General features: G+C 38.5%; 1 protein-coding gene across 2 annotated transcripts in view; it reads right to left on the reverse strand.

Annotated features, from left to right (window-relative positions):
• The window catches only part of atg5 (ATG5 autophagy related 5 homolog (S. cerevisiae)), a 50503-nt gene that overhangs the window by 19456 nt on the left and 16309 nt on the right, over positions 1–14738 (reverse strand). For both annotated transcript variants that reach the window (XM_012877608.3, XM_012877614.3), the window contains exon 7: positions 3425–3542. In XM_012877608.3, coding sequence (XP_012733062.2) covers positions 3425–3542 — 118 coding nt within the window. The remainder of the gene's footprint in view (positions 1–3424; positions 3543–14738) is intronic.

The following is a 14738-nucleotide window of genomic DNA, read 5'->3' on the forward strand; positions in this document are numbered from 1 at the left end:
TTTAAATTTGTCTTGCTTTTTTCTTCTTTTATCTTATTTTGGGTGGGATGTTTCTTGTTGTACGTCGTTGTAGTTGTGTAAAAATTGCATGATTTAATGAGAATAACAAAAACACAGATAAAAAAATAATGGTTAAATTGCATTTCAAAGCACGCTCTGACATGCACAACGATAATGTCACAGAGCGAAAATTTTTATTCATTTGAATATTTGATTTTCTCTGAACTTAACTGCGCACTCCAACAGTGTTGATCAAAGAATGGATCCGTTTGCTGTCTTTCGACTTCCGCAGTTATGTTTATGCGAGAAATAAACAATGTGGCCCTAACAAGGCCTTCTCTTGTCTGTGATGGGTCCACCAGAGGTTGCATTGACATGATAAATACTTTACAGCTCGCTCACGTTTAATAAACAACTTTATAACACCAGATATTGTGTTATATATCGGGTAGTGAATAGTCTGTTCCTGTGCCCCCACGCAATACCTTCACGTCCCCCTAGGGGGAGCACCACATTGTTTGAGAAGCACTGACTTTAACTAATGAAAGTTTAACTTTTTTTTTAAACAACTTTAATTTAAAACATCTCAATGCTGTGAGTTATTTTGAAAACTGAACAGCAAACGCTGAATTTCTGAATGAATGAAACATTAGGTTCTTTAATATTGAAGAACAGGTAGTACCTTAGTATTGACGCTGACTTAATAGCAGGAGAATAATATGTCAGAGGTTAGCTTGGGAGAAACCTGTGGTCGTTACCATCAGCTAAAATGAACAGCTTGTTGTAAACTCTTTCAGAGTCGAGTACGAGCATCGCTGTCAGAGCTGGAGTCTTTGACCTTTTATTACATGAGACAGAGATTCCTCAAATGACTTGAGTCCCAGATGTCAAGCCTGCGTCACATCTCAAATCTTTAGAGGGTAAGTCAAGTCTTGAGCTTTACGATTTAAGTTTGACTCAAGTCCAGCTCCAAGACTTCAGTCGAGCAAGACAGGAAATATCACTTTGCATTCTGTCAACACAACTTCACAGGGTGGTTAAAATGTCATAGAAAAACAGAGGCCAGATAAGGTCTGAACATAGTTAAACAGTTTTTTAAAATATTAAACCAAATTTGTTTTTCAAATGAAATCTAGACAAGACTTATGAGCTAAATAGAATCCAGTTTAATGGATATTTTTGCACAGAATAAGGACAATGACTAGATAGTCTGAAATAGCCACACAAATAAATCCCAACAGATGTCCAGTGTTTGCCTTTGATGCCCAGCTATGAATAAACAAAATCATTATATAATCAAATTACTTTCAAAAATAAAATCGGGATATATAAAATGTATGTATAAATGTATTTCTTTAGCATAGCCTGAACATAAACTATAAAGATAACCAGATATTAAGCAACATCTGGCACAATATTTTTAGTTCTACAAGCACAAAACATCATAACTTTTTACTATATTGTATAAAGCTTTGTATTTGGCATCAGTGTGCTTCAATTCAACAGTAATCTGAATAAGGATTGGTCTGAGACCAGGAATTGAACCCAGGACAGCCATATAAAGCCTCCACACACGGACCAACTCACCAACCAACTCAGCCACCTACTCTGACTATTTTTAAAACATACTCCATAATGTTTGTTTGTGATGAAATTAAGCAGATGAAACATATTTTCTGATAGCAGGTAACTGAGAAAACCAACCAATAACCTTACATTCAGGTCAGGTTTCTCGGTTTTGGATATGAAAGCAAGGGCAGGAGATAAACAAAGAGGAGCAGGATGGACACACAAAGAGAGTGAATATTAGAGACGGGTAAGCAGACAGACGAGAGACGGCGGTGTTAATGGTTGTCGCCTCTGTGCAGGTGAGTCTCCTGCGGGTCTGTACTCCCAACATACTATTGTCTCTTTATCTACTTCCCCTCTCCTCGTTTGCAGACCATCTCTGTTTTGACTGCTGCTTGGCCTTTCTCGATCCCTTTCCTCTCATCTCTGCTTTCATCGTCGGCTCTCCTCCCTCACAGCTGCAAAGCCAGCGAACGCCACAAATCCACACAACTTAAAAGCTCCATCTGCTGTCAGAATATAATTAGGAATCAAGGAAATAACAGTCTGCAGGTATAATTAAATGCATAAAGTAAAAAAGAAATGTTTTACTACTTTTAGGCAGAGCAATACAATTACAGTAAAAACATATTTATCCAAATGGTTCCACTCTGTTCATCCCTGCAAGGTACCTGTCTGATGTTTTAATAACTAGATTTAACACCTTTTTTTTACTTTAGGAACATGGACTTCTTATATAGAGAAAATAGAAAAGGAGGTTATGAGTTGGGAAAGTCTCCTCCTCTCAGAGCAGTTTTTGCAGATACCAGCTACTGTAACAGGCTGGAGATGTGAAGGAGAGTACTTTTAGCTCAACAGCCTGCAATTAATATGTCATGTTTTCAAACTCTCCTTTCCAATACTGTTAGACCAGTCAGATGCTCCGTCATTGTCTTTTATGCCCACATCTGAGATAGATCTTATCGACCTGAAAGCTAAAGCTCAATGAGAATGAGATTTGGCTGAGGAAAATGTGACGTGTTCATAATCAGATCGGTCATTGCAATATGCAACAATAATATCACGGTGTCTGGTTTTTCTGCAAGCAGCATTGCTGGAGTCTCGTTTCCAGTATCACCTTGCCGGCTGAAAGTCTTGCTGCACCGCTCCAACATGTTGCATAAATCAAAGCAGCCACTGTCTAGCAGCTAAACAAGCTGCAGAGAGTCCTGCATTGCATTAGGCGCCACATGGCTTTGTTATTTAGTATTATTAGTGAAATTATTGTTAGATTTCCATTGCAGATCAAACTTTACCCTGCTCTGTTGTGAACACTGCGACTCCTGACAGCCCATTGTAAGTGTAGTGCTTTGCCAAAAAGCTCAGTGCACATCCCTAAAACTTTGATGATCCTATTGTCGACTCTTGAATGTATTTTGAGCTGTCAGAGGTGTAGTAGGAAGGCTTGATGTAAAAGACCACGGCTCACTTGGCCACCTCAGATAGTCGTTCTTTTTTCCCCTCCTAACCTGAGAACTCCTAATTCTTGTCATAGCTCCGGTTTCCCCTCACTCGCTCCCCTACACTTTTGTTACATTTCAATTTCCCCCTACCTATCCTTCTCCTTTGCCCACATCTTTATTCATTGCTAGTAGCAACAGCCTCTATTTTCCCTCATCTATCTCCTCCAGGAGATGCATAATCAGAACCTGGATCTCCGAAAGCAGAGCAAATAAAAGAACCTTAAGAGGAGTCTCTTTCGGTCTCTTGCCTATCGAGGAGAACCCGGCTCACGTCCGATAAGAAAAATCAGACAAAGTTGTGACTATACTTAGCGTTAGCTGGAAATGCCTGACATGCCTGCCTGTAGGCTTACCATCATTTGTCAAAGCATCGGGGTACATCTCCTTCAGCAGGTCGCCGAGTGTGTGTGCATGGCCTTCAGGTGAAACGGGGCGAAACAGTTTCTGGATGAACGGCCTGTCGCTCAGCGTCTGCAATTAGAGAACAGCTAATTAACAGACAAACCGATATGCATAAACGAAATGCTTCCAACCTAACAAATAACAAATATTTCATCTATACACATACTTTTAATCCTATTTTTTTTAAACAGTCCTACAAGAAAAAATACTTGTTGATTCTTAATATTAGCTTAAGTTGGTTAGGTCTACCTACAGTTCTGTGCAATACCAATTTATGATTTATTCTTAATATTTAAGTTTTGCACCAATTACAGTTGCTGATCAACTTGCATACAGTGACAAAAACTCTCTTTTTCTTAGATCTGTAATCTATGGATGGCACAGTTATCTCCGATCTCTGCCATATTTGTTCACTAATGTTCTTTAAAAAATAAAAAAAACATCTACAGCCTTCAAAAAAAACAAAAACAGAATCTATATTTAAAATAAATTACCCAGAGATGTTCACTTTGTGCATTCAGAAAGCAACTCTTAGCCATGGATTTCATTTAGGGGTATAGATTTTTATTGTACCCTTTTTTACTGTTATGTACTGTTATATCGCATAATATTCAAATAAAAGTTTTTAACTGCAGCAGTTTTTAACAAGGTAAAAATGTTTAAAAGGTTCAAGGGGCATGAATATTTTTTAGGCACAATAAATACATCACTTTCAATTTCATCCATATGGATGCTCAAGGTCTGCGTCACAGAAAAAAAAGCATCCAACAAAAACCCTTTCCTCTCTGCCAGCATGCTAAATGATTTGGGTAGCTGTGAGACGAAGGAAAATCCAGTAAAAGCCGCAGCTTTCTGTAAAACAACGTGGGAAATTTCTGACATGATTAACAGAGGCCAGAAGGTTAGGGAATGAAAGAATCCATAACAGGATGTACGCAAGACATCAAGAATGAAAACCTGGTGATGTGGTGGTTTGATGAGCACCGACGATTAAAATGTGATATTAAGCAATCCTCGGTGATCTTGAGATGTTTTATTGTTCAGAATCGGTCTGGAGCACATCTGGTACTTTACAGAAGTAGGCTTTTTGCTGAGGATAAAAGCTCATCTGGCACTCTAAGCTTTCAGAGGGGAAGAACAGTATAGTGAATGTGACGTTCTCAATCAGTGCGTAAAAAAGACAAATCCATAACTTTCCTTCAGTATTTGATAGATCCATTTGATGTCGCTGACATTGCGACACAGTCTAAATTTCTAATGATTATCTGTACCACTGAGCTGTTCTTTAAGTGGCATAGAGAACTACATGGCTTAAAAACAAAGGAATACTTTTAAATCAGAGTATAATATCAAGCCAGTTAAACTGTTAAACTGTAAATCAGTGTCGGCTGTTCTGGTGTTAATTAAATTGACAACATGTGAACTAAAGGGGCAACAATGAGACCACCCAAAAAAGCAGCAATGGTTTTTCCTTCATCGTTTATTTCTTTGTTTTTCAGAAGTTCTGTGACCAGGGTCGACGTCACTACTGGTAGCATCATACCTGGTCCCTACAAAGGTTGGAGAGGCAGTCCAGCTCCTCTGGATGGTTCATCAATATCAGTATCTGACAGGATGAGTACCGCGCTAGAACCCAACAGAGGCACCTCCAGTGAACACCAGAACTGGAGGGTTTGGCACTGGCCCCCAGCTGTTTTCACTGATGAGAGCAGGTTCACTCTGAGCTCACGGGACAGATGTGAAAGGGTCTGGAGAAGCTGCAGACTTTGGCAGTGGGTCAGTGTTGGTCTGGGGAGGCATATCCACTGGAGGGACGTACAGATACAGGATAAACGATGGCACCCTGACTGCCATTAGTGGTTGGGATGAAACTCTTAGACTTATTGTTAGACCCGTCGCCAGGGCAGTGGGTTATGGGTTCATGTGGCAAGACTATGCAGGCAGTTGCTGGAGGATGAAGGAATTGATACCATTGACTGGCCTCCATGCTCCCCTGGTCCAACAGAACATCTGTGGGTGTTCAGGTCCATACGACCCCAGACTGTCCAGGTCAGGATCTGGGAGGAGACACCCCAGTGCACCATCCGTCATCTATTAAGGAGCATCCCCTGACGTTGTCAACACGTGGGGGGGCATACAAGCTACTGAGCTGCAGTGACATTTCAGCGAACTAAGCTGTTGCATCAGTTTTTCAGTTTCACTTTCTCTGTGACTTCAGATTAAGCCCTCTGAGGGTTGATCAAACGATGCGGCTTCCTTTTCTTTCCAACACATTATATCCATACTGGAATGGGATGGGTAAAGTTTAATTTAAAAAAAAAAAATTATTGAGAGCTGATGTGTTATCAAAGTATTGCTTACATTTTTGACCGGGATATTAGGATTTAAAGTGTTCATGACTGAAATGTACAAGAATTGTTGATCCTATCTGCGGTATCAGTTTAATCTTTACTTTTCTGACACTGTATACGTTTACAAAATGAGACATGTTTTCACTATGAGTGAGAAAATGTCTCTCCCCCCACCTCACAAGTTATCTGTCAAGTGAGCCAGGAGGCAAAGCTTCTCCTATTTGTGATGACAAAACACAATGCTGCGGGACGGAGCGATGGCTAAATGCAAGCTGGGTAAATCCAGTTAAACCACCCTGAAATATTTCAGGGTGAATACAACATTCCAGTGTTTTTGACTCAGAATTTCATGTCTTAGATGTACAGGAAACCCTGTGAATTCACTAGAGTTTGACTCATAAAGTTATGCTTGGATGTTTGGTTCACATACATTTGCGATTGAAAATTGGTTTTCTATTTGAACTGAAATGGCATGGGAAAAAAATGCTAGTTGTCACTATTTTAAAGTCACACTTTGATAAAGTTGAGCCTAAAAGCGTTTTGCGGAATATTAAACAAACTGTCAGGATGTAAAACTAAAGTTGGAAGTCATTAATTTGACTAGTTAACCATTTCCAGAGACATTTAAGCAGCTGAAATAATGCTGCAGCAAAAGAATCTCCAGAAAATTCACAGTCTATAAAATATGTTATGGTTACTAGGCGTAACGTAAATCACTACTATGTTTCTTAGGGCTGCATTACATCATGAAAATATTTAACTATACACATTTCTTTCTTTGGCATTTTACAATGTTCCTACCACTCTCAATGGGCTTTAGCATCTCAGCCACTAAAGGTATAAAACAGGTACGGCGATTAAGGGCAGTCAGAATCCATCCCACCAGCCAAATATGTTCTCGACATTCAGAGCATTAATAGCTAATATTTAAATATAATATCTCACCAAATACTGCATTCAAGCAGTCCTTTGCTATTTGCTAACTTCAAAATGAGGTATATAAACAAATCTTTTTAATTAAAATGATGACAATCACCATAAGAGATCTAGGTTTCATTAGATATTTTAAAATAAAAATTAGTTTGAATATATATAGCCACGTTATATGCCTAAAAAAAGACCAAAAACCCTTTAATCATGATAAAATAAGGTTACATAAACTAAGCATTCATCCTGATAGTGTCCTTATAGAGGATAAATAGAATCCAGCACCCGGCATGATGAGCAGATATAAACAGACGTGGCGCCATCTACTGGCAGTATCACAGAACTGTCATAATGCCGGTTTGCTTTATTAATAAATAACTTGTAAATAATGCCTGGCAGTAAAGCGGCAGCTTGGCGTGATCGAAGACCAACCGTTATTTAATTAAATAAACTGATCTAACAGCAACTTTAAGAGCGTAATACCAGAACAGAGATGCTAATAGCCATTAGCCGCTTCCTTGTTTTATCCCCTGCTGCGCGCATGCGCAGTACGCACTTCCGTTTTTACTATAAATAAACATGAAAAGCTTTATTTACTAACAAACTGAGCAAAAACAAAGCATAAAACAGCAAAACAACAACTAATACGCCAGCAGGACGTGATAATCTTTCATAAAAACTGTATGCAACCAGAGTGAGCTACTAACGTAGAAATAAAAAAAGCAAGTAACGTGGCTATGCACCTTTAAGTGTTTGTTGCATTAAAAACAATAATAACAAGCTCTCACGTTTGAATAATCCATACATAATGTAAGGAGCTACAAGCTTCATATAAATAAAAGTAAACAGTGAAAAGGGGAAAAAGGAAAAAAAACAGTAAAACAATGAGCGCCTATGTGCTAATTTCTTTTCATCATTGTTTATAACTGTGGCATGTTGAAGCTGTGATCTTTGTGATCTAAGTTGTAACAAAAGTAAACTGTGCATATATGTACATGTACCTACAAACGTTTTCTCACTTTCAAAATATCCTTAATCAGATCATAACCTTTGGATTGTACTGTAAGCCAAGAAAGGACTCCTGCCTCGCTATGGCTACAAAAAGAATCCATTGTACAATAAAAGAACGGTCTTCCCAGAACCAAAGCCACGACGCAGCCCGATATCCAACCTGAGGTGTCAAACAGAGAGTTTGACACACTATAGGGTCTAATCATGGAGCTGTGAAAAGGAAACCAGCAAAGACCAGGATCAAGTATCCAAATGGTAACTACACACCCAGAGCCAGGCGAGAACCAGCAAGAGGAAGGTGGCAGGGGAGGCGCGAAGCCTGCGCTCAGGTTACGCAGAAAGACTGAGTCACTGACAGGAAGCACGGCCTTTCGTGCGGGATCATAATCCAGAGCCAGAGCAGAGAGAGTGCGCTAAGTGACAGCTACTTCATTGCATTTTTAAACAGGCGGTCATGAATTATTGAGCCGGTCAGCATACAAAGAAGTGCTATTGATCCATAAGGAGAGAAGCCCGATACTGTTTGGATGAAGACACTTTCTTTTCAGCTGGCGTGACACCTTAGCTGGCACAGCAGCAGCACATGGCAATACAAAGAGAGTGAGGTGTCATTAGGATTTAGGTGAAAAGATATCACCTGCTCTCGCTGATGGAAAAGAGCAGCGGAACTCAAGATGTCCCTTAATTGATGTGGGGGACATCAATCCAGCTAATTGAAGGTAAAACAATGGACAAGAATAAAGCACGGTCAACCTATGTGCAGTTTCAGAAACCGAGAAGGGAGAGAGAAAGCATTTCCACTGGTCTCTGAGATCAGATGATGATCAACCTTCTACATCTTACCAGTGAACATTTTTCCAAAACATAAACTTAGAGGAAAAAAATAACAACATACATACTAAATCACTCAAAAGCCCCAGAACACATTCTGATCAAACTCAAACGCTTCTCCACGCCACGTTACTGCAAGAAAAACCCACAAGGGCAGCAGAAGTTCCCCGAATGCGTTTCCGATTTTCTTTTTCTTGTATTTCATAATACAGGATTCTAATATCTAGTTTACTTTTAGGATATCTATGGTTTTGATGGCAGGATCAATGGAAACGAGCTTGGATCAATCAGCTCTATCGAGTGATTTGGACAAACGGCAAAAACGGAACTAAAAATAAGTAATATTTTCTTGAAACGAGTGCATCTGTTCTTGATTTGAGCAGGTAAATAAGATAGTCTGCCAAAGGAATAAGATTTTGCACTTGAAATAAGAACAATTCATCTCCATCATCTTATTTCAAGTGCAGTATATCTAATTATTTTATTTTAGGGGTGCAAACACTAATCCCCCCTCCCCCCTTCTCCTGGCAGTCAATTTGAATAATTTCTCCCACAAAGGCATGAAAAGAAAATTATGTTACTAGTAACAAACCTGGATAAAGATGATGAACGCAGGTGGGACTTTATATTTTTGAAATAAATTACCCTACAGTTTGCATTTAAAATGAAAACCCTGACAGCTCAGTCAAGATACTACAACCTGCTGTAGACTTAGTTTATTGTTGAAAGATAGAAGATGAGTTTATGGAGCCAGTCACCCTTCCTGCTGTTTAGAAATGGAGGTCAGAGTAGTTCTAGTTTATTTTGTGCTCCAATTTGCTATTTTTATAAATCTTTAGTTATATTATCAAAGCATATTGGAGACATGTGCCACAGGGCCCTACTCTATAAAGAAAGTTCATCATATCAAGATTTTCTGTAAGAGACCCAGTTTACCAAAGCCCAACGCTGAACATGTTTAAGTTGTACTTTAAAAATGATCACCAATGTAAGAAAAAACAAGGTTACTGACTCTGAATACTGTATAGTCACGCTGATTTAGAACAGGTGGAGCTGGAATAAGACAACCGATCACAATGAAGAGGCAGGAAGAATGTTAAAAAAGAATAAATTTGATGTGTAGCAATATAATAGCCAATTTATATTAAATGTTCTGCTTAAAGTAAAATGTAATGATGTATTCAGGAGAAGGAAAAAACGGAGATGCTATTCAAGTGTCACGGTCCTTTTATCATTTTCAGGACACTGATTGGTTAAGAGGTGGTGCTTTCAGCGGATCTATTCTCAACTGACTTATGAGCAGGTGATGTCTGTATTAAACTTATCTTTGTAATCCAAAAAAAGATAGATTTGAAAATTAAGTTATGGTATTAAACCACTTAATCCACAGCTACAGCCTGTTCCACAAAACATAATCATGAAGACACAAAGACAAGCCCTTTGCTAAGCTGATCGCCATCAGCCGGCCGTGTCATGTGAGCTTTCAGAAATAAAACCAGCATTCCAGAATCAAAATCAACATGGAGAACAACTCAGCAAGTTCGAGCAAAGTCAGAAAGATGAAGACACGTAGTTGCTCCCCAAACACTTACTGATACCATCAAAAAGTAGTAAAACTTATAATAAATAACAAACCTCCTATATTTCTAGAAACCATGACCACTTGTGTTTTCTCAGTTGTTGTCCTCAGGGCCCACAGTCTTGCATGTTTTAGGTGTTTTCCTGCTAGCTCCCACCTGACTTCTGCAAAACCTGATGGCATGCTGACAAGGTAATACAATCACCTGAATCAGGTATAAAGGAGCAGAGACAAGCCTAAAGGGCCAAGGTTAGAAAACACTGGATTCAAAGATTGTAGCTATATTTTTTTTTTAACCAGGCATGATTTTATCTTTAAATTAAAAGAACAAAAACACAGGAATACAGCCCCACCTTTAAGCCTAGGGACGCAGATGTGCACAACCAATCAGAAGTGCCGCACATCACATCTATCATTTACTCATAATCAGAACCAATCAGAACAGTTATTTGCATCAGCTGTTTCCTGAAAACACAGCTTAAACCATGCGTGGTAGCTCTTCAGCTGCTTGGAAGAGGAAACCAAATACAAAAATATTTTCCGCTGACAGTCATGGTTAAACTAAAGCCATTACTGTAAATGCAGCGACTCGTACTAACCCAACAAAAACAAGCCTATCACCTGTTGCCTTTGGCGAGTTTGCTCACAACTGTTTCCAGCATTCCCATATGTTGTAATTGTCTGTGCAGTCACTGCAGCCCCCTCATCTCATTAAGTCATTACAAGATATCTGGAAGGCAATTTGGCATATATCCTTCAAAGCTGGCACCTTCCAGAGCAGAAGTGGTGGGAGGTGGTTTACCCTGGCATTGGGAGTTGGTGACTAACACTGAGTCATGGAGTGGGAACTGAGAAGACTACCTGCACAAAAACAATGCAAAACTGTCTTTAAAACAAGATTTAAATTTCCCACAATGAGGCTGTTTGGGCACCGGGGAAAACAAGCAAGCAAATTAGCACCCACAAACACAAATAAGCAAATTACTCAAAAGAAATTAGCTGGAAGATATAATTAGCTGGAAGAATAGATGTGAAGAGACTTTAAAATATTCACCTAAACCTTTTAATGCATTTTTTGTGATGTGAATTTACTGTTGTCAGTTTTTTTCCCCCACTTTTTTTAATTGTTGCAAAACATAATAAAAACCCTAATTTGCACACACGCGTCAAATTGTTGTCCCTGCCACATGAGGTGGCGTCCACCCCAGAGACGTCGGGCCAGACGGAAACGAGCGCTCTGTTATTTACACTGAATGTTGTCATTAATTCTGTCGGCATCAAACCCGTCACATTATTTACTCTAAATACAACAGATAGGCTTTAAAGCAACAAAGCTATGCATCTATTTCAGAGCCTTCATTTTGTCTGAAATATTTCACTGTTTTGTCTGTAATTTCGCCTTTTGTTTGATTTTTAAGGTGTTTTACTTTTTCATGTACTGTGGCAAGAAAAAAAAGTGTTCTAACACATTTTTTTTTTTTGCTGTGGTTAATATTTTTCAGTTTTGAGAATTGCTTTGACAAAAATTTATTAACGTAATAATGATAAAAAAAAAAAAAAGTCTGTGACCACTTCTCCAAAACTCCAACTGAAATAAAAAGCTATGAATCACTATTTAACAGTACATTTGAGAGTAACCTTGAATTTCTGAAGTTGGGAAGTTACCAGACCGTCACTCCTCTAGTCAATAGAAAGTACTCGTGGGACTTGAGGCACACTTACAATGTCAGTAAAATAACTTCAAAGAGTTTGATTCTTCTTGATTTTTCCCTTCAGACAGCTTGTTTAAACAGTCAATGCATCACAACAAATACAGTTTTTATTCTTCCAGAGAATAAATCTCAATAAATGAGATCATCATTGCAAAGTTACTTTTTTAATTGAATTTCTAAGATAAATGAATTGTCATATAATATATAGATTGATTATTTAGTCTTATATACACAAACTAGCTACGTTTACATGGACAAAAGTAGTTGAAATAACGGGCTGTTCTGAATAAAAATGTGTCGTGTGAACAACTCAATAGGAATATTGTGATCAAATTAAGCTTAATCGGAATTAAATTGTAATCCGAATGATAGGGGTGGTTTATGCCGATTGACAATCCAATTGACATGCATGTAAACCCTAGTCAGGATCAAGTTATCCTGAATGAGGCAAGCTAACCTGAGTACGCCCGACGTAAACATGACATATTTCCACTTTGAGTGATAGAAATACGTCGGGGAACGAAACAACCTTTCTATAAGAAAGAATAAAAGAGCTCATTATTATAATTCATTCAGTAACGTTTCAACCATAATCAAAACCTGGTGCCAGTCCAGCCTGGGCACCCGGAAGACAAACTAATTTGTATAATGTTTGTTTTGTTTGCTATTTTTTTGTTGCTCAGCAAAGACGGAAGTACTTCGTCTTCTGTGGTTACTTAAGGGACATTTGCGAACTGTGCATGTCAGAGTGGTTCTATTCTTAATAAAGCCAGGTGCATATAAATGCACATTTTGATCGGAATGATTATGTGCCCATCTAAACAGCACAATACGAATATTTTTGGTTCTTTAATCAGAATACATTTAAATCTGATCGTAACATTTTGCACATGTAAATATAGCTAGTGATGAGTTTATGATGGTTACTGACTGAGATTGATTGGCTAGCAGCTAATCGAAACTCAAGACTAATAATAAAAAAAAAAAAAAAAAAACGGGAAAGTCTGCAGACTCGACAGTCATCCAGCAGGCAGTCACCGAGTACCTCCACACAGAGTGAGCCAACAATTCCCAAAATAGTAATAAAATAATTCTACTTTTTGTTGATATTCTATTTCTTCAAGGTTTTTCTCTAGTACCACCAAAAGACCAACTCAATATGCCCATTCATTCTGACTGTAGTCACCACTACTCGTTTGGTTGCTAAAATATAAGCAAAGCCTCGTCATGCCACCAGATTCTTACATAATTTTTACAACCGACATTAATAAGTTACCTTTATGATGGCAAGAGCAGCGTGTCTCAGCACGCAAGCCCATTCATACACACAAACACAATAATTTGGTCAGTCACTTCCTACGTTTATAGCCGTCACGAAGGTGCATCAACGGTGCATCAGCCTCTAAATTGCAGCCTTGCGCCTAAAAACAGGATGCCATTAAAGACCCGTCAATCCCATCTCACGTTACAAGAACTTCTTTGTGTCTTTAGAATAGAGTGAATAAGCGGCAACGAGTAGAAACTGGCACCTCAACCTGAGTCTGACAGCGGGAGCCAGCAACATGGGAAACACTGCATTAGATGTAGAAACTGGTAGCAACTCCGTAAAGCCAATATGCTATTACTAAGCAAAGGGAGATGATACTCCACTGACTCAGTTTGATTCAATTCAAAGTGAAAGAGTCAAAGACAGTGAAAAGGACTCAATTAAAAGTACATTCCTAGAGACAGATCTGTGCAAAAGACAGGATAGAAAATAGAGCAGAATTTATTGTCATTGTTGCTAGCACTTTTGCTTTCTGTTTTGCAGTGTGAAAATCACTCATATATACACAAAAAAATACACTAATAATACACAAAACAAAGGTTAGCAGCCGTCAGGGTATTTATCCTGCGTTTTGTCTAAGGTGTCTTCAAGTGATAGGGGTGATGGGTTTAACCGCTCTAGGGTAAAAAATAATTTTTGAGTCTGTTGGGCTTGGTTTTTAAAGTCCTGAACCCTTTTCTAGATAGCAGTGGGGGGGAAAATAATGTGGTGTATGGGGTGGGCAGAGTCAACCTTCTGCTTCCACCAGGATCCCCAGATTTAAAAAGCAGCTCGTATTCTGTGCAGTGTTTGGGAAGAGATTAATACTTTGTTCGCTGTCTCTGCAGGAAATTTTATATATGAGAGGATAGCAAACATGTGTCCTCCTAGCTCTGTGCTCTGATGAGAATTAGTAACTTTTCCCTCTGTGTTTTTTCTAAGCCTAAAGCCTGTGGAAGCGTTTCTCACATTTTGTTTAGTCTTATGACTCAACAGTTTTAAAAAAGGAAATCCCAGACACAAATTACCTTTTCATATCATAAACTATGTAGGGTTTCAACTAGAGCTCCACAGCATATTGAATCGCAATTGTCCCTGAAATACCAGTGTGACAATATTACAGTTACAAAGGACCGCTTGGATAAAGTATTTGGTAAGATACTCTAGTTCAACGCTCTCTGCATATCAACACTATATTGTTGGTCAAATAGTCTTTACGAAGTAAAGAACTGATGTATGTGTTTTAGGTCAAGTATTGTTAGAAGATTACAGCAGCATTTTGAAACGCGGGTAACCCCGTGTTGGAGCAGGGAAGACCATCTGAAGACAAGGCAACATAAAAATATGTTGAACATGACTATCTGTGAGTTTGCGAAGTTGAGCACAATCACAATACTAATGTGATTCTGAACAAATGCAACATGGATTTTTGTTTTACAAAAAGAATGGTCTATATTCATATGAATCATGTGGGCAAATGCTTTATCTGAAAAATACATTTTATAGAGATTTATAGAGAGGTTTTACTTACAGGTAAATTTACTTACA

This window comes from Fundulus heteroclitus, chromosome 3 (assembly GCF_011125445.2).
Source record: "Fundulus heteroclitus isolate FHET01 chromosome 3, MU-UCD_Fhet_4.1, whole genome shotgun sequence".
In the NCBI taxonomy this organism is placed as follows: domain Eukaryota; kingdom Metazoa; phylum Chordata; class Actinopteri; order Cyprinodontiformes; family Fundulidae; genus Fundulus; species Fundulus heteroclitus.